The 27,603-nt window shown below is 41.7% G+C and overlaps 2 protein-coding genes across 2 annotated transcripts in view; both read left to right on the forward strand.

Annotated features, from left to right (window-relative positions):
• LOC118432043 (microtubule-associated protein 1B-like) overlaps positions 1 to 26,614 on the forward strand; it is a 57,062-nt gene extending 30,448 nt beyond the window's left edge. Inside the window, exons 4-12 of the mRNA XM_035843549.1 lie at positions 6,121 to 12,830; positions 13,888 to 14,699; positions 14,982 to 15,340; positions 15,392 to 19,950; positions 21,222 to 21,388; positions 24,514 to 24,584; positions 24,984 to 25,110; positions 25,897 to 26,008; positions 26,516 to 26,614. Coding sequence (XP_035699442.1) covers positions 6,121 to 12,830; positions 13,888 to 14,699; positions 14,982 to 15,340; positions 15,392 to 19,950; positions 21,222 to 21,388; positions 24,514 to 24,584; positions 24,984 to 25,110; positions 25,897 to 26,008; positions 26,516 to 26,614 — 13,016 coding nt within the window. The remainder of the gene's footprint in view (positions 1 to 6,120; positions 12,831 to 13,887; positions 14,700 to 14,981; positions 15,341 to 15,391; positions 19,951 to 21,221; positions 21,389 to 24,513; positions 24,585 to 24,983; positions 25,111 to 25,896; positions 26,009 to 26,515) is intronic.
• Positions 26,615 to 26,624: 10 nt separating this feature from the next.
• The window catches only part of LOC118432051 (microtubule-associated protein 1S-like), a gene marked incomplete in the record, with an annotated part of 6,520 nt that continues 5,541 nt past the window's right edge, over positions 26,625 to 27,603 (forward strand). Inside the window, 2 exon segments of the mRNA XM_035843559.1 lie at positions 26,625 to 27,421; positions 27,504 to 27,603. Of these exon segments, the coding sequence (XP_035699452.1) occupies positions 26,625 to 27,421; positions 27,504 to 27,603 (897 nt within the window).

Below are 27,603 nucleotides of genomic sequence, written 5' to 3' on the forward strand. Positions count from 1 at the left end.
TATTTGACTATTGGGGCACCACAAAAGATCTGATCTGCAAAAAGCTTTCTCCACCCTTCTCAGTTTTCTATTCTTCTTAATGTCTCATGCAGTGTCATATCTGTCCATTGTTTGATCATTTTTTTTCCCTCTCATCTTTTACATTGCCTACCGGGCTTCTTTCTTCCCCGGAACACAATCATGGGTTAGTTTGAAATGGTGGATGTTCCTATCAATGTAGCCACCTGTACCTACAAAGCTGCTACAAAGCCCCTAGTTTTACAGCGCCTTAAAAATGAATGCCTTGTCACTGGATGTATTCTTGATATATAGGATATTTGTTCTCGGCTGTTGATTGTGAATGATGTATCAACATTGTGGTGCCATCTAAATCTATGTTAGTTCATCTGAAATTCTATGAATAAAGTAATTCAATTTGGCAATACCATCCGATGGCATAAGATTGGTGGCAAAGTCATCATTTAAGTCCCCTTCCAAAGTGTATGTCTGAGCGAACTTCAAGGCATTTCTTTCTAAAATTTTATAGCCACAATTCCGGTGACATTATGGCAATTGTTGTAGTCATTTTTTAAATTGTACCCTGAAACTGGTGTTAATTTTTCCCTCTTTTAAAATTTGACCTCCCAGTATGTTCTACAACCAGTTTCATTCAATATCCCGACCAATATTGCAATATGTCATAATCAGTAATGGTTATAAATCCATTGGGCTGATGACCCACATTCTTATGACATCCATCATGATTTTTGATTTACACTGCCCAGTCAGGCAGCAAGATTTCCTTGTTGGAAGCAAGCCTGGCCATCTGATGCTTATGTCAATCATCCTATCCAGTGTCACCCTACATACACAAATGTAGATATTACTTAACCTTGCCCATAACTAATACCATAAGCAGACATTTATGGAGATCTATACTCAAGGCAAGTTCATCAGACCGAATGTCATATTCTCTGACATACCATGTTACTCACCCCACACAGTAGCGAGCTATGTCGAGTGCCTATAAAGTTTGATTCTAAAGATTTCCTTCTGTTAGAAGATTTCACAATTTCAAACATTGTCAATATAAGCCACTATCTTGGTTTCTGATAACATCAATTTAGGGGCCACTGGCCACTTTACATGTACAGTCAAACCTGCCCAAGATGACCACCTGGGGGACCGGGCAAAAGTGGTCAGGTGGACAGGTGGTCGCGGAGAATCGACTCACAACATGCCCGATGCATAGTAATTAAAAAAAAAAAAAAATTGGTTTCCGTTGTGTTGAATGGCAAATAGCAAGCACACGCATGCAAAGAGGTAAGTAAGCGAGTTGTTTAATGTCAAATACAACACGCAAAAACGTAAGTAAGCCTGGTAGATTTTACTACAAGAAAATGAGGGCTCAAACATCTACAAGTTTGGCCAGAGCACCGTATATGTTGAAAATAGACCTCAGGCACAGCCATGCAGAAGTGTCGTACCTCCATAACCAATATAATGTATAACTCCTGCCAGTAAGCTGCCTCAGCAGCAAAAGGATTTAGTTAATTTCTCCGGGATTAGTTCAGCCTCGTTTCAATTTCTCATAACCCTACACCCACGCTTATTTCAATCCTGGCAATATTCGTCATCATCATTCAATCCGTCAGAATTATCATACAGTAAAGCTAAGAGATGGCAATGAAAGAGTTCCCCAAAGTAAGTAAATTGACTTATACAAGTCAGAGTGCCCAAAGAAAAAATCTTTATAATAAGTGTTACAAGGATGCCCTGAGGAAAAGAGAAAAGCTGGATTAAATTAATTTAATCATGATAATTTATATTTTATCTTTTTGCACCAGGCTCATACATATACAAAACATGCCCATATACCAAAGTACTTTTAATATACATAGAATTAATGAATGGCATTCAAATAATTTTTTGAATACTTTTCATGAGCTTAGCTCTAGGGAGCACAGTCTTGCCCTTTAGAACATTAAAATCTTCTGGGAATTCCTTCTTCCGAGAATTATTTCCTGAGGAACATGTAATAATGTGAAAGCACTCCTTGGGGCCTTGTCCTTAATTGGGGTTTTCACGCATCTTACCCAGCATTTGAAACACTTTAAGGAGCTCGATACATCAGAATGGTCCAGATTGAAGGACAGAATCAGGCCAATGCACTCTGTGGCCGATTCCAACCAATTTATTAGCTGCCTCGCGGATCCTTTTGAAGGTATTGACGATCGAGTCAATCTTCATTGTGTGGCTTCAGGACATCATACACTCCCCTACACCACTGGGACTCAGGGTGAATTAATACATATTATACTGATCAATACATAAAAGCTGTGCTTGTGATCACCTCTATATATATGAGCCAGCTGGCTGTTGATATACAGTCAAACCAGCCCTATACTTTAGTCTATTGACCACATCTACAAAAAGAATTACCTGGCCAGTGATATACAGTCAACCTGTACAACATATATTATGTAAGGACCTGAAGGCAACGAGTCATTGATTTACTGAAAACCTATATAATTGACCCCTTCTAGATAAGGACCACCTGGCCAGTGATATATAGTCAAACCTGTACAAGTGACAAGTGACCACCATTGATATACAGTCAAACCTGTACAAGTGACAAGTGACTACCATTGATATACAGTCAAACCTGTACAAGTGACAAGTGACCACCATTGATATACAGTCAAACCTGTACAAGTGACAAGTGACTACCATTGATATACAGTCAAACCTGTACAAGTGACAAGTGACCACCATTGATATACAGTCAAACCTGTACAAGTGACCACCTCACTGTACCGGACTTTTTGGTGGTCCCTTAGATAATTTTTCCCATTCACACATTAGCATCAAGAATCCTGTCTATAGAGACCACAGGTCCACATAAACCAGATTTCACCAGTCCCCAGATGGATTGGTCTTCTTGGGCAGGTTTGACAGTAGAATGGATGAAGAAAGAACAAAATTAATGAAGTAAGAACAAAAATCACATAAATCTATAAGATCTTGTAGATCATGAAGTGATGAGGAATAAAATTCAATACTCTCAGGTCCCTTCTAATGCGATGGCATTGATCAATTCTTGACGTCAAAGAAAATCAATGCCATCACAGATATCAGTACATTTTTTATTGATTCAAGATTTGGGAAAAATGTAGTCATAGACTGTCTTATTATAGTTAGTAATTGCACATGCCCAGTAATATAGTATTGGTATGAATGAGGCATTAACAAACTGAAGCACAAAGGATCTAAATGGGGGAATTTGGCATTTTTAAGATTACTAAGATAACTCAAGTTTACAGTTCCTAAAAAATGTTCACTTGCACACAAAGCCATCATATTGGCCGTCTTTTATCAATCTTTCATTTGTGTAAAAGCAGAATTTATTAGGTCCACTGAACAGTGTATCAAATTGGCACAGCCTTAATGGCATAATGTTGTTGCAGGCAGCAGTTGGTGACATGCAAGCCTACCCCAGACTTGCACTTGAACTCCGCAGGGTGACAGGCGGAAATTACAGCTGGGAACTAATATGTTTGTCTTTCCAGTCTGCTGCTGCGCTAATGGACCTTTGTCGATTCTGCTGCCGGGTTTTAATGCATGTGTTGCATGTATGACAGGATGGAAATCAATGTATAATACCTCTGATGCAGAATGGGTGTAAATTGTTGCCTTGACTGCACTGAAATTGACTGTCAAGTGGCTGCCACATTTAGTGCATGTCGCAACATTTTCGTGCGGTGTAGAAAGCTCCATTAAAAGAGGTGAGCTTGCTAAAGTGGTGTCAAAAACACACAATATGTTGTTGGAGAAATGGCTAAATGCTGAGCAATGCAATGACAGAGAACTGTGCAAACAGAATTGTCCGAACCACACCCACTCCCACCCCCAATCAATTTTGTACAAAGAGAAAGACACTGGGGATTTCATTTACATGTACATGTAATGTGATCTGTGGCCTCCAGTCACCATATAATCAGGTCAACACAGATATTAGAGTACAGAAAGTTAAAGTTTTTGTTTCAAAAAATTTCAAGAGGCCTAGAGGCAAAATGGTTGACATGATAATCATACAGATTTCCTCTTAATATTTATTACTCTGATGATTCATTCAAAAGGCATCAAATGAAGACTTGTAGGTCCTGTAATAAGAAAAAAAGCTTATTCTATCTATCTGGCTGCACTCCACAGTGCAGTATTGACATTTTTTACCATCTGCAAAAATAATGCACACCTGACTTTCACAAAACGGACCATGCAATAAAAAATATCATACAATATTTTTATAACTGATGGCTACTCAACATCTATATAAAATCAGTACTTGCTTGACGGACATGCCAATGGTTCTGGCGGCATATATAATGTAATTTTATGTCAGCACTTAATCTACTTTGTCAGCAGCATGCCAATGACATGGGGGGGGGGGGTTGCTGTAATGCATATAGCAATTTGACAATTACAAAGATTACAGCATTGCATTCATTTTCCTTGGAACCAGTAGGACAAATAAAAGGGACAGCAATGAGGATACATCAATAATCAGCCTGCATTAGCTTTGGAATGTCTCTTTTCCAGGAATGTCTTGACTCATATTGTCAACATTTGTCAAAATTTATATTGTAAATTTCACTGATTTTGGAAATTGTCAGACATCTCAGGTATAATCCACAAAGCAGATCTGTTGAAGAGTATGTCTTATACCCTTACTACAAATTAATATACAAAGGAGGTGAAGATAAATTTTAGATAGTCCATACAAAAAACAAAAGACTCAGAAAGTTAAGACACAGTTTAACCACTTTGTTTGCAATACTCCTGCTACAGTTAAAATGGATTTCCATTTGGTTTCTGCATTATATTTTGATATTTGGTCAACAAAAACAATTTTTGAGTAGGTAGAAGAGATGATGTAAGATTGTACCTTTAAGGAATTTTCTGAACCAAGAGCTAAAATGATTGTAATAATTGTTAGTACACTTCTACAACAAATGTTAACGTCAATATTCTTTAGAAATCCAAATCCAACACTTTGGTTGAGTGACATGCATCATCTTGATGATATAAACCATTTAAGTTGATTACAAATCTTGTTTGCCTGTGTCTTTCAGGAATATGTCCTGGTAAGACAAAATTAAATTCCACCTCTTGGGACTGCAAGTAGTCTTTCAGGTCATCACATCCAATTTTGTCCCCCATCCAATCTATGCATTGTACACTTTTAGGTCATTATGCCAACCCCTCTCATCCCCTCTTATTGTCTCCCTAGCATTACCTTTGCATCCACCATTACTCCATAGGATTGGTTAATCCGGATATCTTTCTCATAACGGCCACATAATTTGATGAAAACTGCAGCTAAACCAATATTTGCAGGATACCAGCTCTTAATTTACGACTGGCAAAAGGCACATAAAACAGGCATAATGAACAGTAATGGAACAGGGCTTACAGTTTATCGTGTCACGTCTCTGTGCAGGGTCAGTTGTCGACATTATTCATTACATTATCTATTGATAATCTATGGTGGCGCCAAATGTACCAGCTGCTTTCAGAGGAGGGGAGTGGCACCTGGTGCCGTGAAGGGAAGTGTGGAATGGGTTATGCACCAAGATGGAAAGGATCTCTGGATGTACTGTAAATGCAGAAACTTTCGCGGTGGTTTAATGTTTGCGGTATTTGCGGTGGATGCTTCACCAAGAACTTAAAACCGCCGCGAACGTTTTTGCATGGCAGTAAGAGTTCATGGTGTTACTGCAAAATCAAAACCACCGCAAACTTAAATGCATTTACAGTATTCCCACCTGATGCCATTTAGATAGCTGTTGCTGTATTACCGTGGAAACTACTTGCAAACTTTTCAGTATTTTTCATATCTACAAACCTCTAGTCTTAGCCCAGAAGACAAGTGGTTCAAATGCAGCTTCTCTTTATAGATTTGACCAAGATTTAAGTCTTTTTTAAGAATTAAAAATGCCCTTAGTTAATAAGTTGATTGATTTCAAAATTCAACAAATACAAATGTTGGATATTAAATGTCACATTGTTCTCATCTGTAACAGTTCAATAGTGAACCTGATGTGATCTATGCCTGACATCTTTTTTTTTTTCTTTCAACAGGCCAGCAAACCTTACAACACAGCAGTGACAACATGGAGGCAGTGCTGCTGTTGAACCCCATCTTGGACACAGTCAAGTCCGAGGTGAAGAACATGCTGACGCACCAGGACAGGCACAAGCACCTCGTCTTTGGAGGCAAATCAGCGGAGAACAGTGGAGACTGGGTCCTGCAAGACGGAGCCTTCTCCTTCCTGGATCTGATTGACTCGTGCAAGGATCCTGATGTCTCCACTGCGCTCACGTCTATGGGTAGCCGACCGTGCTTAACCGTAAGCTGTGCACCAGAGGGAGATTTCAAAGGAACGTCGTGTGCTACAAAGTCGTTAGAGCAACAGATAGAGATTCAACTGAACCCCAAACAGGACGATTGTGACATTGAGAGCACCGAGGACTTTGGTTGTTACCTGATTGACACGACCAATCTGGAAACACCTTTCAATCTGCTGGAGCCTGCAAAGGCGAGTGGATTCCTCAAGATCAGTAAGCCATCGCTGTATGTATTCCCTGCTGGGAAGGGAGATGCTGCTTTCTTTGCTGTAAATGGCTTCAACATCCTGGTGAACGGTGGCTCGTCCCGGAAGGCCTGCTTCTGGAAGCTTGTGCGGCATTTGGACAGAATAGACGCTGTCATGATGACACATGCGGGGACTGACAGCCTGCCTGGCATGAACAGCTTCTTGCAGAGGAAAGTGGCTGAGAGAGACCTTGGGGAACCCAGCCCTGGCACAGACGAATACAATGACTGGCTCAGTAAAGTAAAGTCTCCCGAACTGGGAGTCTTTTATTTCAATGCCCCTGACAAGACAAAAGCTAACAACGTAGACTCCATGGTCCTAACTAGTAGGGACCTTGGATGTGACACCCTGGAGAATCTGAAACTACTGGATATAAAACCCCACCAATGCATGAGAACGGACTCTAAATCAGAGCCACTGACACTCTTCAACAAAGTGGGTGTCGGCAAACTGGACATGTACATACTGAACCCATCAAAAGACAGTAAAGAGGTCAAAGAGATGCTACACCAGTGGAGCAACAATGCAAAGAAGTTTAGCTCTGCAAAGATTGGTGTGAAAGTTTCTGGTAAAGATGTTGACATTCCTATTCCTGACCTTACGTCTATAGCTGCTCTACTAGTGTGGCATCCTGCAAACCCTACAGAGAAGATTGTTAGGGTTCTTTTCCCTGGAAATGCCCCACAAAATAAAATCTTTGAAGGTCTCGATAGATTAAAACATTTAGAGTTCCTGAAACATCCACATGCCTCCCAGAAGATCCTTACAGATCAAACTAAGCCCAAGAAGAGGAAAGTATCAGAGAAAAAGATTCAAGAGAAAAAGGAAAAGGAAAAGACAGAAAAAAAGGCTGAGAAAAAAGTAACAGAGAAAGTTGAAGAAAAACCTAAGACAAAGCCAAAGCCAAAGGCTGCTGCTCCTAAGAAGAAAGCAGCAAAACCCAAAGAGAAAAAGAAGGCTGCAAAGAAAGATGTTGGTGCTGCTATTGTAGCAACTGGTGCCATTGCAGCAGCCACTGGAGCTACGGTTATTGCAATGGCAGCGGATGAAGCTGCAGCTGCTCCTCCAGAGCAAGCACCACCCAAAGAAGAGCCAGCATTTACTCCCCCAGAGGACCTTACCGCTGAGTTTGAAAAACAACGAACGGAAGAGACAGCTGAGGTGGAAGTTGCAGAAGAGGCAATAGAAGAGATGGAAGCTCAAATCCCTGCAGAGGAGGAGGAACCACCTACAACAGAAGAAGAAAAGGAAAAAGGTGCAGAGGAACTTGAAGGCAAGCCATCACCCGATGAAGAACCTGAAGAAAAAATCGAAAAAGAGGAGGATAACATTCCAGCTGAAATCATTGAAGAAACTATTGAGAAAGAGGAAGAAAAAACTGTCCAAGGTGAAGAGGAAGTACAAGAAAAAGAAGAGGAACAAGAAGATCATCGTGAAATCGAGGAAGCTGAAACTGCCACAACCACAACCACCACAGAAGGTCCTGATGAACCTGATGAAGATGATGAGGAGGAGGTTGAAGAGGAGGAGGAAGAGGAGGAGGAGGAAGGTATAACTCCAACTGCTCTTGTGCTTCCCTCCAGCATTGAAGCAAAGGCCAAGGATGAAGAGGAATCAGATCAAGAGATGGAAGAAGAGTCTTCTCCAGGAGATGAGAGAGAAGGGGAGGGACACGAGGCAGACATAGAGACCTCACCTGAAATCAGTGATGTGATGCAAAAGGGAGAGCCCGATGAAGAGAAGGGTACTCCTGAAGATTCAGGTCTGCCTGAGGAAGGACGTCGGCCAGAATCAACAGAGCTGACATCAGGGGAAGAGGCTGAAGGAAAGGAAGTCTCTGAGGATGAAGCCCTTGGTGCTCCGGCAGAGGAGGAACAGAATGGAGAGGTAGGATCTCCAGATGAAGAAGCAAACTATGAAATAGTGGACTCTGCAGAACCACAAGCCTCCTCACCAACAGAGGAAGAGGTCAAGTCACCAGAAGACAAGAAGTCCCTTTCTCCTCTTTCATCCCCTGAAATTATTACTATGGAGACAGCAGATGCTGCATTTGCACCAATTGGACTTGATGTTGGAGATGAATTGGAAGGAATTCCCTTCAGCATCCCATCTAGAGATCAGCCAGAACAAGAACCTCAGAAAGAAAGCGAGGACAAAGAGGAGGAAGAAGAAGACGAGGATGAAGAGGATGAGACAACTCCAGTTTCTGAGGACAGAACTCCAGTAGCAGAGGACAGGACACCTGTAACAGAGGAGAAGACACCTGTTACAGAAGAGGCAGTTTCACCTGCAGCTGAAGAAGCTGGATCACCCGAAAAAGAACACAAGGAGGCAATTGAATCCCCCAAACCTAAGCCTGATGACATTGACATCTCCCCAATTGAACAGGTGCAGGAGTTTGAGCCAATCAAGTCAGCACCCCCTACAACAAAGACTTATGAAGCTGATACATCTGATGCTGATGCACAGTACCTTGCTAAATGGGAAACCCTGAATGATGTTAGCCCATCTGCTGCCCCAGAATATGCTGCCCCAGTTGCTATTGAAATTGAAGATGGAGAAGATAGTGATGGTGAGGAAAAGGAAACTCCAACTACTGATAAAATGAAATTGCTGGAAGATCTTGAGGAAGAGGATGAAACAGAGCTTGCTGAAATAGCAAAGTCTCCAGAGACAGTGGACACCTCTGGTAAGGCTGCAATCCCAGTGACTACTGAGGATTCGGAAGAACCAACAAAGAAGGAAGACATCACTGAGGTGACTATGACAGTGGAGATTTCAGTACAGGAAAAACATGAAACTGAAGAGGTTGTTGAGAAGGTGGACGAGGAAGAAGCAGCATCAGAAGATGATGAAGCAGAGGACAAGTTAAAAACAGCGGCAGAAGTAGTAACAGCTCTGGTTGATACAGAAAAACAACTCGAACCTTCATCTGAAGAACCTGAACCTCAAACAGCAGCAGAAGTCACATTTGCTTTGGTTGATGCTGAGAAAGAACAGAGTCCTGTTGCAAACGTAGAATTTAAAACTGCAGCTGAAGTGTCGACTGCTCTGGTTGAATCGCAGAATGTACAAGAACAAGAGGCAGAGGTGGACCTCAAAACTGCTGGTGAAGTGGTTACATCCCTGGTTGCCTCTAAAATGGATGAGGAGGAGCCTGAGGTAGATGTCGAATTGAAGACAGCTGCTGAAGTAATGACAACTTTCACAGAAATGCAACAACAACAAGATGAGGAAAGGGCAGAAAAAGTAGATATCAAACCTGTTGCTGAGGTTGCTACAGCCCTTATAGAGGTAGAAAAACAACAAGAGGCATCCCTAGTACCTTCTGAAATGGCATTAGATGACAAGCCTGAAGCTGAGGAGGCAGGAAAACAGGAAGAGCCAGAGGTCGATTTGAAAGCTGATGCTGAGGTTGTGACAGCTGTGATAGACACACAGAAGGCTGTTGAGTCAGACACAAAAGTGGAAATGCCAACTGCTGCTGAAAGCCAACCAACAGAAGAGGAGGCTGAGGAAGCGCCTTCAGAGGACGAGCAAGAGGCAGGTGATCATGTAGAACTTGAGACAGCTGCCAATGTTATAACTGCCCTGGAAGACATCAAGAGGGAGCATCCTGAAGAAGTTGATGTAGACTTTAAGACTGCTGCTGAAGTTGTCACAGCCCTTGAAGACGCACAAAAGGAACACCCAGTAGCTGAAGCCGAGGTGGAACTGAAAACGGCTGTGGAAGTTGTTACCGCTCTTGAAAGTGTAAAAACTGAGGAGACAACAGAACCTGAAGCAGAACAGCAAGCAGAAACTGAGGTGGAATTCAAGACAGCTGCAGAGGTTGTAACTGCCTTTGAAAGTTCAAAAACAGAAGAGCCAACAGAAACTGAGGTAGATCTGAAGACTGCCGCAGAGGTTGTTACCGCACTTGAAGGTGTAAAAACAGAGGAACCAACAGAACCCGAAGCTGAGGAACCTGAAGAAACTGAGGTAGATCTCAAGACTGCCGCAGAGGTGGTTACAGCTCTTGAAGTTGCAAAAACTGAAGAACCAACAGAAACTGAGGTAGATCTGAAGACTGCAGCTGAGGTGGTTACAGCACTTGAAGGTGTAAAATCGGAGGAACCAACAGAACCCGAAGCTGAGGAACCTGAAGAAACTGAGGTAGATCTGAAGACTGCTGCTGAAGTGGTTACAGCACTTGAAGGTGTAAAAACCGAAGAATCAGAAGAAACTGAGGTAGACCTCAAGACTGCCGCAGAGGTGGTTACAGCACTTGAAGGTGTAAAAACAGAGGAACCAACAGAACCTGAAGCTGAGGAATCAGAAGAAACTGAGGTAGACCTCAAGACTGCGGCAGAAGTAGTCACAGCTCTTGAAGTTTCAAAAACTGAGGAACCAACAGAAACTGAGGTAGACCTCAAGACTGCCGCTGAAGTGGTTACAGCACTTGAAAGTGTAAAACCTGAGGAATCAGAAGAAACTGAGATAGACCTCAAGACTGCTGCAGAGGTGGTAACAGCACTTGAAGGTGTAAAAATAGAGGAACCAACAGAATCTGAAGCTGAGGAATCAGAAGAAACTGAGGTAGACCTCAAGACTGCCGCAGAAGTGGTTACAGCTCTTGAAGGTGTAAAACCTGAGGAGCCAACAGAAATTGAGGTAGATCTGAAAACTGCTGCTGAAGTTGTTACAGCACTTGAAGATGTTAAACCTGAGGAACCAGAAGAACCGGAAGCAGAACAGCTGACAGAAACTGAAGTGGAACTCAAAACTGCTGCAGAGGTTGTCACTGCTCTTGAAGATGTAAAAACTGAGGAAACAGAAGAAACTGAGGTATACCTAAAGACTGCTGCTGAAGTTGTTACAGCACTTGAAGGTGTAAAACCTGAGGAACCAGAAGATGAAGTGGAACTTAAGACTGCTGCTGAGGTAGTCACAGCCCTTGAAAGTGTAAAAACGGAAGAGGTAACAGAAACTGAGGTAGAATTCAAAACAGCTGCAGAGGTTGTAACTGCCTTTGAAAGTTCAAAAACAGAAGAGCCAACAGAAACTGAGGTAGATCTGAAGACTGCCGCTGAAGTGGTTACAGCACTTGAAGGTGTAAAAACCGAGGAATCAGAAGAAACTGAGGTAGATCTCAAGACTGCTGCAGAGGTTGTTACAGCACTTGAAGGTGTAAAACCTGAGGAACCAGACGAACATGAAGCAGAACAGCCTGCAGAAACTGAAGTGGAACTCAAGACAGCTGCAGAGGTCGTCACAGTCCTTGAGAGTGTAAAAACAGAAGAGCCAACAGAAACTGAGGTAGACCTTAAGACCGCCGCAGAAGTTGTGACAGCCCTTGAAAGTGTAAAAACAGAAGAGCCAACAGAAACTGAGGTAGACCTTAAGACTGCGGCTGAGGTAGTTACAGCACTTGAAGGTGCAAAAACAGAAGAGCCAACCGAAACCAAGGTGGAGCTGAAGACGGCAACAGAAATCGTCACAGCTCTGGAGGGCGCGCAGACAGAACAGACCCTCAAAACAGAGGTGGAATTCGAGACAGCTGCTGCTGTTATAACTGCACTTGTAGAGGTTGAGCAGCTGGCTGAGATTGAGGTTGAGGCTGCCCATCTGGACCAGCAGGAGGAGGTGACAGCAGAAGAAGTAGAAGCAGTGTCTCGAAAACACCCTATGCCACTGCCAATGGAAACAGAAAACGGAGAATCACCAGAACCGATGGACACCAAGGAGGAAAGTCCTGAGCCCATGGAGACTGAAGCAGCAGAGGCAGAGGAAGCTGCAGAAAAAGATGAATTTATGCCACCTGCAGAAATTGCACAAGTGGAGCTTGTAGCTGCAGCTGACATGCAAGCTCCAGTGTCAATGGAAGCACCTGAACCTCCACAGAAAGTAACTGCATTGGAAAAGCAGCTTCCAGGCGTCAAGGAGGACAAACCTCCACAAAAATCACCAACTACTGAGGAGACCAAAACAACAGTGAAGGTCGATGCTGGAGTTGCGGCTTCTGCCATCGTAGGGGATGCAGTTTGGGCTGCTACCCAGGAGATTATGCTTGAACAAGCTGAAGAATCGAAGTCTTCACCAGTGATGGACTACCTGGAACAACAGGAACTAAGCAAGTCCCCAGTTACACCAGAGACAGAAGAGTTTGACGATCAGAAGCAGGAGGCTTCAACAGACGAGGATGATCTTGAGGAGGTGGGTTTTATTTATGTAATTCCATTCAATGTTACATTGTCAGAATACTGCCTACATTTTAAAGTTAAGATATATATGTTAATTTGTCCTAGGAAATCATTACATGCAAATTCTGATCATAAGAGTTTTTTTTTTAAATGATGAATTCTTATATCCAATGTTAATTTGAACTCGTGCAGAACATAGTAGTATTGTTTTAGTATCAAAGCTCCTCCCTTGTACTGTAACACCAACTCTCATGAGAAAAAATACATGGATTTAAAGTGTTTCAAAGAGGTACCAACACAGCATCAATAATCCTGAGGTATATTCCCTTCAAATATTTAGGTGTTCAAGACAATTTTGAGAAGGTCTCTATAACAATGTTTTTATGTGGAACCTAGTGGAATCATATATATATGGCCTCCTTTTTATGTTGAACCTAGTGGAATCATGAGAGTTAATGTTACAGTAGAAGGTAAATTGGTCTTGTTGCTTGTGTCCTTGCACTGTGTATGAATATAGTGTCTAGTGCTTGGATAAAGCCTTTTTCTCTATTGAAAATTTGCTGATAATACTTTTGTTCATCTCATTTTTTTAATCATTGCAAATACTGGATGGACTAAGACTAATGTGGCAGAGAAATTACAATGCAGGGCGTGTATTTTTTTCTTAAAGCTTGTTGGGACTTGTTCTACAATCTTCCACGCTATAATCAGCAATTGTCCTGAAGCAAGCTATTGGTTCTAAAATTTTCCAAAAAATATGACATGTCAATGAACACGACATTTGTCAAAGGTTGGGAGAATTCATCCTATGAATTTGCATCGGCCCTTCATGATCACAATGCACATTCTTATCCACACCTCTTTTGTTGTACATTATATGTAATGCATCCATTCATCTCATCTTGTGCACCAGCCTCTTTGGTACAATCACACCTTTCTGTTTTTTTCTATTATAACATTTCTTTCCATTTGTCTTTGTATTTCTCTCCTGTATGTAATGTTCTTTCTCTCTGTATCTTTGTCCTATCTGTGTGTCCTTTCCCGTGGTGTCTTGTACAATTGGAACACAGCCAAAGGCTGCACATAAAACTGCATCAGCGAAAGAAGAAGAAGCTAAACCTGAAATAGCAGAAATGGAACCTGCTAAAGAGGAGCAACCATCTGAAGAGCCTAAAGTTCGAGCTACAGGGGAACCAACTGAAGAGCCTGATGTTGAAGCTAGAGAGGAACCAACTTTAGAGCCTGAAGCTAAAGAGGAATCAACTGAAAAGCCGGAAGCTAAAGACGAACCAACTCCAGAGCCTGAAGCTAAAGAGAAACCAGCAGAAGAATCTGATGTTGAAACTAAAGAGAAATCAACAGCTGAGCCTGATATTGAAGCTACAGATGAACTAACTGAAAAGCCTGAAGCTGTAGCTAAAGAGGAACCAATAGAAGAGCCTGAAGCTGAAGCTAAGGAGGAATTAACAGCTGGCCCTGATGGTGAAGCTAAAGAGGAACCGCCAGAAGAGCCTGAAACTAAAGAGGAACCAATTAAAGAGGACAAAGTTGAAGCTAAAGAGGAACCATCTGAACATGTTGAAGCTAAAGGGGAACCAACTGAAGAGACTGAAGTTGAAGCTAAAGAGGAACCAACTGAACAGCCTGAACTAAAAGCTAAAGGGGAACCAACAGAAGAGCCTGAAACTAAAGACCAACCAACTAAAGAGCCGGAAGTTGAAACTGAAATGGACCAGCAGAGGAGGCTGAAGGTAAAGCTAAAGAGGAACCAACTAAAGAGCCTGAAGTTGAAGCTAAAGAGGAGCCAACTAAAGAGCCTGAAGTTGAAGCTAAAGAGGAACCAACTGAAGAGCCTGATGTTGAAGCTAGAGAGGAACCGACTTTAGAGCCTGAAGCTAAAGAGGAATCAACTGAAAAGCTTGAAGCTAAAGAGAAACCAACAGGAGAATCTGATGTTAAAGCTAGAGAGGAATCAACTGAAAAGCCTGAAGCTAAAGTGGAACCAACTCTAGAGCCTAAGGCTAAAGAGGAATCAACAGCTGGGCCTGATATTGAAGCTAAAGATGAATTAACTGAAGAGCCTGAAGCTGTAGCTGAAGAGGAACCGACGGAGAAACCAATTAAAGTGGACAAAGTTGAAGCTAAAGAGGAACCATCTGAACAGGCCGAGGTTGAAACTAAAGAGGAACCATCTAAAGAGGCTGAAACTAAAGAGCAACCAACTAAAGAGCCTGAGACTAAAGAGGAACCAACGGAAGAGCCTGAAGTTGAAGCTAAAGAAGGACCAACTAAAGAGCCTGAAGTTAAAGCTAAAGAAGAACAAACTGAAGAGCCTGAAGTTGAAGCTAAAGAAGAACCAACTGAAGAGGCTGAAACTAAAGAGGAACCAACTGAAGAGGCTGAAACTAAAGAGGAACCAACGGAAGAGGCTGAAGTTGAAGTTAAAGAAGAACCAACTGAAGAGGCTGAAACTAAAGAGGAACCAACTGAAGAGGCTGAAACTAAAGACGAACCCACTGAAGAGCCTGAGACTAAAGAGGATCTACTGACGAAGGTGAAGCTGAAGCTAAAAAGAACCAACTGACGAGGGTGAAGTTGAAGCTAAAAAGGAACCAACTAAAGAGCCTGAAGTTCAAGTTAAAGAAGAACCAACTGAAGAGGCTGAAACTAAAGAGGAACCAACTGAAGAGGCTGAAACTAAAGAGAAACCAACTGAAGAGTCTGAGACTAAAGAGGAACCAACGGAAGAAGCTGAAGTTGAAGTTAAAGAAGAACCAACTGAAGAGGCTGAAACTAAAGAGGAACCAACTGACGAGCCTGAGACTAAAGAGGAACCAACTGAAGAGGCTGAAGTTGAAGCTAAAGAAGGACCAACTAAAAGCCCTGAAGTTGAAGTTGAAGCTAAAGGGGAACCAACAGAGAAGTCTGAAGTTGAAGCCAAAGAAGAACTAACGTTAAAGGTTGAAGTTGAAGCTAAAGAAGAACCAACGGAAGAGTCTGAAACTAAAGACAAAGCAAAGGATGGGCCAGGAGTTGAAGCTAAAGAAGAACCAATGGAAAAGCCTGAAACTACATATGAACCAACAGAAAAGCTTCAAGGTGAAGCTAAAGAAGAATCAATTGAAGAGTCTGATATTGAAGCTAAAGAGGAACCAACTGAAGAGCTCGAAACTAAAGAAGAACCAACTGTAGAGCCTATAGTTGAAGCTAAAGATGAACCAACAGAAGAGACTGACTCTAAAGTAAAACCAAGAGAAGAAACTGAAGTTGAAGTTAAAAAGGAGCCAGCTCAAGAAAGTGAAGGTAAAGAAAAACCAACTGAAGAGTCTGAAACTAAAGATGAACAAATTAAAGTGCCAAAAACTAAAGAGGAACCAACGGAAGAGCCTGAAGTAGTTGAAGCTAAAGAGCAACCAACTAAAGAGCCTGAAATTAAAGCGGAACCAACAGAGGACCCTGCAGTTGAAGCTGAAGAGCAACCAGCGAAAAAACCTGAGGTTGAAGCTAAAGAGAAACCAACTGAAGAGCCGGAAGCTAAAGAGGAACCAACTGTAGAGCCTGAAGTTGAAGCTAAAGAGGTACCAACAGACGAGCCTGACGTTGAATCTAAAGAGGAACCAACGGAAGAGACTGAAGTTGAAGCTAAAGAGGAACCATCAGAAGAGGATGATGTTAAAGTGGAACCAACTAAAGAAGCTGAAGTTGAAGCTGAAGAGAAACCCACGAAAGAGGCTGAAGGTGAAGCTAAGGAGGAACCAACCGAAGAAGCTGAAACTAAAGGGGAACCAACAGAGGAGCCTGAAGTTGAAGTTGATGCTAAAGAGGAACATATGGAAAAGCCTGCGGTTAAAGCCAAAGAGCAACCAGTCGAAGATCCTGAAATTAAAGAAGAACCAACAGAAGAGCCGGAAGTAGAAACTGAAGAGGAACCAATAGAAGAGCCTGCAGTTGAAGCTAAAGAGGAACCATCAGAAGGGCCTAAAGATGAAGCTCAAGAGGAACCATCAGAAGAGGCTGACGCTAAAGAGGAAACAACTAAAAAATCTGAAGTTGAAGCTGATGAGAAACCCACTGAAGAGGTAAAAGGCAAAGCTAAAGAAGATCCAACTGAAGAGGCTGAAGGCAAAGCTAAGGAGGAACCAACAGAAGAGGCTGAAACTAAAGAGGAACCAGCTGAAGAGGCTGAAACTAAAGAGAAACCAAAAGAAGAAGTTGAAGCTAATGAGGAACCATCGGGAGAGTCTGAAGTTGAAGCTAAAGAGGAACCATTAGAGGATGATGACGCTAAAGTGAAACCAACTAAAGAAGCTGAAGAGAAACCCACTGAAGAGGCAGAAAGTGTAGCTAAAGAGGAACCAACTAAAGAGGCTGAAGTTGAAGCTAAAGAGGAACCAACTGAAGAGGCTGAAACTAAAGGTGAACCAGCTGAAGAGGCTGAGACTAAAGGGAAACCAGCAGAAGAGGCTCAAACTAAAGAGAAACCAACAGAAGAGGCTGAAAGTAAAGAGAAACCAACAGAAGAGGCTGAAAGTAAAGAGAAACCAACAGAAGAGGCTGAAAGTAAAGAGAAACCAACAGAAGAAGTTGAAGCTAAAGAGGAACCATCGGAAGAGTGTGAAGTTGAAGCTAAAGAGGAACCAACTGAAGAGGCTGAAACTAAAGAGAAACCAACAGAAGAGGCTGAAAGTAAAGAGAAACCAACAGAAGAAGTTGCAGCTAAAGAGGAACCATCGGTAGATTCTGAAGTTGAAGCTACAGAGGAACTAACAGAACAGACTAAAGCTGAAGAGGAGGAACGAGTGGAAGAGGCTGTTGTTGAGGGAACTATGATAGCAACTAAAGCATTGGAGGTGGCAGTGGTATACAATTGCAAACCAGTTGCAGAGGAAACTCCTGAAGAACCAAAAGGTGTAGAGAAGGAAGAGACAACTGAACAATCAGAGGTTGAAACAAAGGAGGAGGCAACAACTGAACAGCCTAAAGATGCATCAACGGAAGAAACAACTGAACAGCCTGAAGATGTAACAACTAAAGAAACAACTGAACAGTCTGAAGATGTAACAGCTGACAAAACAACTGAACAGCCTGAAGATGTAACAACTGAAGAAGCAACTGAACGGTCTGAAGATGTAACAACTAAAGAAACAACTGAACAGTCTGAAGATGTAACAACTAAAGAAACAACTGAACAGTCTGAAGATGTAACAACTAAAGAAACAACTGAACAGTCTGAAGATGTAACAGCTAAAGAAAAAACAGAACAGCCTAAAGATGTAACAGCTGACGAAACAACAGAACAGCCTAAAGATGTAACAGCTGACGAAACAATAGAACAGCCTGAAGATGTAACAGCTGAAGAAACGACTAAACAGCATGAAGATGTAACAACTGAAGAGGCAGCTGAACAGCCTGAAGATGTATCAACTGAAGAGACAACGGAACAGCCTAAAGATGTAACAACTGAAAAGGTAACTGAACAGCCTGAAGATGTAAAATCTAAAGAGGCATCTAAACAGCCTGAAGATGCAACAACTGAAGAGACAATTGAACAGCCTAAAGATGTAACAACTGAAGAGGCATCTGAACAACCTGAAGATGTAACAACTGAAGAGGAAGCTGAACAGCCAAAAGATGTAACAACTGAAGAGGCATCAGAACAGCCTGAAGATGCAACAACTGAAAAGGCAACTGAACAGACTGAAGATGAAACAACTGAAGAGGCAACTGAACAACCTAAAGACGTAAAATCTGAAAAGGCAACTGAACAGCCTGAAGATGTAACAACTGAAGAGGCAGCGGAACAGCCTGAAGACGTAACAACTGAAGAGGCAGCGGAACAACCTGAAGATGTAACAACTGATAAAGCAACTGAACAGCCTGAAGATGTAACAACTGAAAAGGCAACTGAACAGCAAGAAAGTGAAACAAAGAAAGAATCAGCTGATGCTGATCAGTCAGATATTGAAACAAAAGATGAACCATCAGTAGGTAAAGCAGGTAAAACTAAGGAGGAAACAGCTAAGGAACCTGAAATTGAATCAGAGAAAGAAAATGAAGCTAGGGTTGAGCCAAAAGAGGACCAAGTTGAACAGCCAGAGGTTGATAAAACAGAGGAACCTATTGAAGAGCAAGCTGAGGAAGAAACAACTGAAGAGCGCAAAATTAGAAAGGAGAAACAAAATGAAGAGCATAAAGCTGAAGCAAAGGAGGAACAATCTAAAGAGCAAAAGGATGAGCCAACTGAGCAAAGGGTCGAAACAAAAGAGGAATCGACTGAAGAACAAACAACAAACGAAGAACTAACTGCATCACCAAACCTTGAAACAAAAGAAGAACCCCCAGGAGAGCAAGAGGTTGAAACAAAGGAAGAACCTGCTGTAGAACCAGATGTTAAAGCAAAGGAAGAACCGACTGAAGTGCAGACAACACAGATGTCTTGCCAATCCATAGATTTAACACAACAAGTGCAAGAAGATCGATCGCTAAGTGACCCTTCTGAACCAGATTCTATAGAAGACAGATCACCAGATGTGCCTGTTACAGCTAAAGAAGCAAAAGTGGAACCGAAAGAACAGGAGAGCCCTATCGACGGCCCCTACTCTGATAGCCTAGAAAAGGAGACACCAACTGAAGATGCTCAGGTTTCAAAGGAATATGCCATGAATGGTGCTATAGCAGGAGAACCCGTCTCTGCCACTGAAAAGATAAACATTCCAGTAGAAGATGCCAAAAGCTGCTCAGAAACAGGAACAGAAATCCACCCCATAAGACAGACAGATGAAACATTGGAATCTGATAAAGGCAATCAAGAGTTAGAACTTGTAGAAGATGCTGAGATGATAAGTCCTTCTTTAGAGCCATACACAACTCCTCCTGAAGATACACCATCCAGAGATACATCAATGGAAATGTCTGAGGAGGACACGGACAGTAATGAACAAACTGCTCCAATCGATGAAACAACAGAAAGGTCAACTAAAAAAAAGCGGAACAATTTTTTAGGGGTGGTCGCAGAGGGTGCACTCTTAGCTAGTCAACTTGGGGACAAGGACCAAGAGGAAGAAGTGGAGAGTGAATCTTCTGCAGTTGCACTCGTAGATGACAAAGGAAGACCGCCAATGCCTGAACCACAGGTAACACCAACACCTGAAAGAATGGAAAGTATCTCCTCAAAAACAGGTTCAGACAAAGTTCAGCCTGGTGAGGAGCCTAGCACTGCAGCTGATGAGCATGATGAGACAGTCTCTGATAGCAAACAGACAAAATGCATGTATCTTGCATCTAAGACATTTGTGACTGTCACAACAACGACTATAGTACGTAAGATGGGACCAGATGGCAGTGTCATCAGCCAGGAGGTGCAGCAAGTCAAGCATGAGAGCATGGAAGTGCCAATCAGTGCTAAGCCCAGCAGCTCTGTCTCGCAAGTTGTAACCAAGGTAGACCATAACCCTTCAACAGCCTGATGATAAGGCAGATAGAGGAATGGCAGCTAACGGCTTAGAATATGGCTGCTAACGGACGTTTGCTTCTGAACTGCTTCTGCCTTTAGTGCCAGATGCCTATGCTGCTTCTGCTTTCTGAATATGAATGCTGGCTTTCAAATATCTGATAGAAGGATTCAGACTACTTTATACCTCCATCATTAACATGCATCCAAGCAACTTCCATTGATGCTGTGACCAGTTTCATCAGTCGTCATGTTCACTCCATCCTTCATGACCACACAGGGAAGACCACCTACTTTGGCCTTGGGACATGACTTCGATGTTGTTCAGTTTTACCACAGGACCTTGTACATCGTTGACATTTCCTGCACAGTTTTTGTGTTTCCCTGAATTTTCTTTCTTTCAAGGAAGAACCATACTATTATTTGCTGAAACTTCAGCCTGCAATTTAGCAGTTGCTTATGATTGTTTTCACTTGGAAATGGTTATTACACATCTTAACTGGTTGATTGACATTTTTGAGATTAGACTCTGAATTGACAGTCAACTCAATTGAAAAAGAAGCACTGAAACAGACCAGCTTTAGATAGCTAAGGTCATTGTGCTTTTGCAACGTTCCTCCTTGAATAGATTGAGATTACGACCTCTGTTGAGGTTTCTGACTTAATATCCCCTTTGTGTTCTCAAGATTTTTTTTAGGACATCCTCACAAGAAATCATCTCATTAGCCTGGTATGCAGCCGTATTGTAGCTACCAAGTCTCTTCTATTTGCGGAGAAGACAGAACATTCTCAGAAGCTGTGATTCAGCTGGATACCAGGCTCTCATCTCATCACCTTTGCTCCAACAATTCTGTTGTCATCATTTCATGTTTCTTTGCACAATCATATTCCAGGTCAGCAGCATCATATCTTTGCCATCAGTTTACCACAATGTTTTAACCTTCATATCCTCAGACCGATGATGTAGACGACCAGCTTGGGGCCGCGGGTGGGGAGTCCCCCCAGGGACACCCCCAGACTCCCTCTCCCACAGACGAACAGTACGACATCATCTCTCCTACCAAGGAAGGCATCCCCCCTCCACATGAGGTGGACCAATATTCACCTGGCTTTTCTGGCAGGTACGTTGTGTTTGTTTGTTGCCATTACATGAAAAGAATAAAAAAATCAGAATGATAGTCAAAACGCAATATTCAGTAGGCTCCTGATAATATTGAGATTTGGGAAGATGACTTGTATGTATTGTAGGGATTGTATTCAAGATGATTTACGTGTTGGCCAAATCATGTGGTTAAAAATGATTTAAAGTTATGACAGAGCTTTCAATAGGCATAAGTGGCTGTAATCTCAATGAAGATAATGTTGAGGTTGTAACACTAGTTCACTCTTATCCAATTATATCTTTATAACATTGCAGTTTGAAGCCACCGTCTGTTGACTTTACATCCCTTAATACCTTGTTTTTAAATACACATTACATGAACAACGGATATTCTTGTCGGGTACCCCAGAGATAAAGGTGAACTTTCCATGTAGAAAACTTTTGCAATGATGAAATGCTTGTCAACACAAAGCTGTCTAGCATTCTGCTCCATTGGTGACCTTGCGTGGGTTTAAGGAAGGATTTGAAAATACCTTGCTATCCATACAAGTTCCTTACATAGGGGAACTTTAAGCAATGACAGAGCTTTCAATCAGGCATGCAGTAATACTGTAAATGCATTTAAGTTTGCGGGGATTTAATTTTGCGGTAGCGGGAAAAAGGACTTTTTGCAGTGGTTTTAAGTTCGTGGTAACAGCATAGACTGCAGTCTAATACTATAATAGAAAAATGTTCGCAGTGGTTTTAAGTTCGCGTTGAAGTGGTCACTGCAAAAACCGCAACCATTAATCCACCGCAAACATTTCTGCATTTACAGTAAGTCTCAGTGGAATCTGTGATTTTAGAACATTAAGCTTGTAGAAAATATAGAAAGCTTTTTTTTGCAATGATGAAATACTTTGTCATCACAAAGCCGTCAAGGATCAGCTAGCATTCTACCCCTTTGGTGTCCTTGCATGGGTTTAAAATCTTTGGGAGGATTTGAAATTACCTTGCTATCCATAGAAGGTCCTTACACGGGGGCAGTGCGTGAGACCGTGATTTTAGAAATTAAGCTTGTAGAAAACATAGAAACCTTCTTTTGCAATGATGAAATACTTGTCAACACAAAGCTATCAAGGATCGGCAAGCATTCTACTCCTTAATGTCCTTGCATGGGTTTAAAATCTTTGGAAGGATTTGAAATTACCTTGCTATCCATAGAAGGTCCTTACACGGGGGCAGTGCGTGGGACCGTGATGAAACAAGATTGCTCTCCTGGTAATTTTCTGCTTTCCACCTGGAAGCTCAGAGGACAGTTCTGCGAAGATTGATAGAAGGGTGTTTGGTCTTGAGACATGTTCAGAATTGATTGAGGCACCACAGGTATATCATAAAGAGCAATAAAAGAGGTACCGGTCTAGGTTGAACAGACCCTTTGTAGTTTGCAAGCATTCAAAGGATGAAAGATATCTACTGTAAATGCATTTAAGTTTGCAAGAATTTCCTTTTGTGGTAGCGGGAAAATGGAGCGTTCACGGTAGTTTAAGTTTGCAGTAGTGCCATAGAATACAGTCTCATACTATAATGGAAAAATGTTCGCGGTGAAGTGGTCACCACAAAAACTGCAAACATAAAACAACCGCAAACATTTCTGCATTTACAGTACCCAACAAAGTCTGTTTTGAATTCCATCACTCAGACCTCAAATTGCGATTGCAAGCTTAATTAATCCCTTGCCAGGAAGCTGACAAAAAGAAAATGAAACACAGCTTTTTTCCCCTAGGAATTCCTCCAGTTATGTTCCTAGTATGCCATACTGTGAAATAGAATGTGGCTCTGATTATATTTAGTGATGTTGTCAGAACCTTTATGTGCTGTATAACAGAACATAGCCATCTCAGATTATCATAAAATGCAAAGACAGAGTGGCCTGCCTTTCACAAATCAATAATTAGAGCAGTTGAATTGAGATCCCTTAGTTGAAAATTGATTCACGATATATAGAATTTTACAAAAGTATGAATATATACAACATTTATCTGATATCAATATCTAGCTACCATATACTTGGATCATCAAGTTTATTGTATGAAAAAAATTATGCTACCATATGGCTTAAGGAAAAAGTACCACCAAGTGAAAAGAATATCATACCCCTGTCCATGGTGCTGAAAGATTGGCAGTACTTGTTGCAATGGTGTCCAGCACCTTAGTTAATTCTAAGCAGTTGCAGATGATTTTGTGGCATACATTGTTCATGCTTGAGTAAGTGTAACATTTTATGTCATACTGGATTCCTTTTATGGCTTACCTTCATTAAGTATTTTCCTTAATCCAGTTTCCCAAAGCATCCACTGTACATGCAAATTTGATTAATCCCCTCTAATATGAGACATGAAGATGGAATAGGTTGCTGTGTTTACTTAAATGAACTGTGTAAACCCAAGGGACTAATGCTCTAAGTGTTGATCAGCAAAAGTGGATATATTTGCATATCTATCACTTAACTCATTGGTGAACCATTTACAATGTTTGTTGTAAAAATAGAAAAGACCCCTAAAATCCATGTGACTGTAATATCATTGTCATTTTAAAAAAAGATGTCCAAAGTTATACATGTGGTATTGGAAAATTTTTAAAACCTACTTTGTACATATTCATCACTAACTGAATTATGTTATTGGCAAATGTTAACATCTCATAGATTAGAATAGAATAGATGCTATTATTGCAATCCTTTTGACAGGTATTGTATAAGATCCTTTTGTTTGTTCAAACTTATTCTTTCTGCATCACATTTGCAATTTTCATAAAAAGAGAGGCTTTGGGGCACTATGGATGTGTCTTCAGATTATAGCATGCAAAATCAACAGTAGCATGATGGCATGCATTGGGTGCAGCTACATGACAGAAACATTCCTTGTTTTCGTTTTCAAAAATCCTCACACAAAACCTACCAGCAGGCATTCTACATATTCATGCATGAAATGATCAACACATTGCCTTTATGAAGACAGAAATTGTTAACTAATGATTAACTAACAAATTATGTATTTTCATGTTATGACCTGTAGAATCATATCTTTGAAATGGTTGCTGTTTGCCTAGCAGCCACAAGTTGTTTTTCTTTACTGAAAAAGAAAATATTTTCCTTTCTCAAAGGGCTGTGAATGGAGATGTCTCAGATGAGGAGAAAGATGATGAAGATACTGAAAAAGAGAAGCATTGTGACGGTGAGGGATGCTATACAGATTTCAATTCCTGTCTGACATCTACATGTCTAATAGGCAAATAGTACTGGACACACTACATCTTCAGAAAAGATGCCGTAACTGCAAAGTTACCTTTCAGAACTACTCAATTTGAGCCTGTTACCAAGATGTCTAATATTTATGTCTTTAACTATGCATGAATTGTCAAAGCTGTCAGCTGTCAGATTTGTTAAGAATGCATGACTTTTCTGGCAGGTTCTTGCTCCTAATTGAAACTAAGACACATATTTCTTAAGATAAGCCTCTGTACAAAATCATGCTGCTAAAGGCAATAGGACAGCAACAATTCTGTCACTGACTATAAAATGATACAATGCAATCAGTCCTTCTGTAAGTTTCTATTGTTGAAATGTTTTGCAGAGCAAGCAGCCTCTGCAGCCCCTATGGCAGACGGACCGACAGAGGTGCACACGCCCTCCCCCATGGAGGAGCAGCCAACACCACCTCACACACCAAGAACACCTGACGAGAGGGAACGCTTCCCAAGGTAAAGAATGTTCTACCTGGTGTAAAATTTCACCTGCATCCGTAGTCAAGTATTGTAACGAGACAATATTATACTGTCCTGAACCAACACATAATGCTAGCCTGCTTGTTGATACTACGTACCATGGGTAAAATAGATTAGTTTCTTAGATGTTTAGATACTAGTAACTCATGTAGTCAAACTGTTCTGTATGTATTGTATGTACAAGTTGCCATACACTGTATCCTGTACAGTTGTCATGCAATAAAGTTCTTCTTCTAAAATATCAATTTACCCAATACAAACATTAAGCAGGCATCTGGATAGGTCCTGGTAAGTGACTGAACAGAATTTGAAGTCCAAAAACTGATACTGTAAAAAAACTAATTTTTTTAACTTTTTTGTGTGCAGAAACAAAGTTTGAAATCTATGCTGAGGCTCCATCTACTTGTAGTTTAGTATGATTAAGCTATTGACGTGGTAGATTGTTCTGTCTGAAAATCAATTCGATCAGAACATTATCTGGACATACATAAAAGTTCATGTGCATCATGGATATTTGTCGAGGAACTTCAGCTTTCATCTTGAGCCAGGCCCGACATGATTGATTACATGAGAGATATTCTTCCGAGTGAAAAATCACATTCTTCAGGCAACGAATGCGTTGTAAATGGCATTTCTTTTATCTCTAGCTGAGGCAAAGACACCCAAATGCCAAGAACCATTTGTCATGATGGGAAGAGAGATTATCATTGACTTGTGCAGTGATGTAGGTTGCACTTGACGAATAGTAATTTCCATTTCCAGATACATCAACCCCAGCCCCAGTCTGTTAGCCTACGACTCTAATGGAAACAGTAGTCCTGACCAGAACCAGACCCCATCCCCTCCAGAAGTTGGACAAGGTCTTTGTTCACAGGTAATAACAATTGTCATCTCTCTAGAATTGTGAGCTAGTAAGTTCGTGTGTTTTATTTGTACGAGAAATTTTGTAGTTTAATGAGCACTAATGACAAGTGATTCAAAGAAAGTAAATGCTATGTTATAGGTTCTTCCATTCAATAGCTCTTCATTGAACTGGTTCGAGATCACTTTTCTCTTTTCACTTCCATTGAGAATACTAAATACACAATACAGAAGGAAGTACAAGTATTGTGGATCGATTTATATCTTTACTTATTGGTAGTCAACTTAATCATAAAGCAGTAACTACTTATTTATTTCTTTATTGACAATGACAAAACTCATTACACAGGTCAGCTTAGGCATCTTGCATTGGTAATGACCAACCCACAAAATGACATACTTACATTAACACACACATGTTTGCATAACATACAAAAAATCCATTATTGTAAGAAGAAGAATGACAATACAACTTTAAAAAATCTATAGTCATACAAATGTGCCATGCATACATCTTCAGACATATGCTAAACTAAGGTGGCAGATGCTGACGATGTATCTGTTTGCAGGATTTGCTGGAGCCATCGCCTGTACTGACGAGCAGCACGTCCTGCCCTGATGAGTTTGACATGGAAGAGGAGCACCAGGAGGCCCCGCTGGACTTCGAGAGGATTCAGACCGCTCCGGGAGGCCTCATCCAGGGGGACGTACACGTCTACGGAGGCCCTCAGGAGGCTGCAATCGACTTCGACCATTCCCCGGAGGATCCGCTGGATCCGCCCCCAATCATTCCTCGTCGAGATCTCGATCCGGACCCGCCAGCTCCCGATCCGGATCCCATGATGATGGCCCCAGATGATCCACAGGCACAGGCAGAGAACATGAACGCTCCACTCATGAATGGAATCAATGGCATTGACGGGATTCCTGATCCAAAGGTAGATCCCAATGCTAACCCTGATCCTGACGCTGAAGGCAACGTAGCTCCACCTCCTCCTCCTCCCACAGATCTACCGACCACGGAGAAACCAAAGAAGGCTAAGACGGGCACCTCAAAGACCAAGAAACCTGGCTCTAAAACAAAGACGTCGTCAGCAAGGCAGAACCTTGAAAGAAGAATGCAGGATTCCCTCAAGACGGAGAAGGTGGGAACAAGGAGACCAGCCTCTGGCAAGTCCTTGACGACAACATCGACAAAAAGGGGGCCACCCTCTCCTGTCAAAGATAAGGAAATAACCAAGAAGACGGCAAAGACGGAAGACAACATCAAGTTAGAAAAGAAGGCACTTCATAAGAGCAGGGCTCCCACTAAGAAGGCAAAATCTGACCTGTCCAAACCCAAGGATAGTGCAAGGAAGGATGACAAACCGGGCGGGCTAGCCAACCTGAAGAAGAGGTCGGATTCCAGCGAGCGCAGGAGGCATCGGTCGGGATCCCAGGAGCGCGCACAGAAAAGGGCTGCAGAGGCTGCTAGACGGGCAGCTCAGAGACGGCTGGGGGTGGTGAAGAAGGAGCAACTCGAGAAGGAAAAGGAGAAGGAGAAGACGTTCCCAGCTAAAGGCCAAGGAGAGGAGGCTGTCAGAGAAGTCTTCATCATCTGACAGGGTT

This window comes from Branchiostoma floridae, chromosome 2 (assembly GCF_000003815.2).
Source record: "Branchiostoma floridae strain S238N-H82 chromosome 2, Bfl_VNyyK, whole genome shotgun sequence".
NCBI lineage: Eukaryota > Metazoa > Chordata > Leptocardii > Amphioxiformes > Branchiostomatidae > Branchiostoma > Branchiostoma floridae.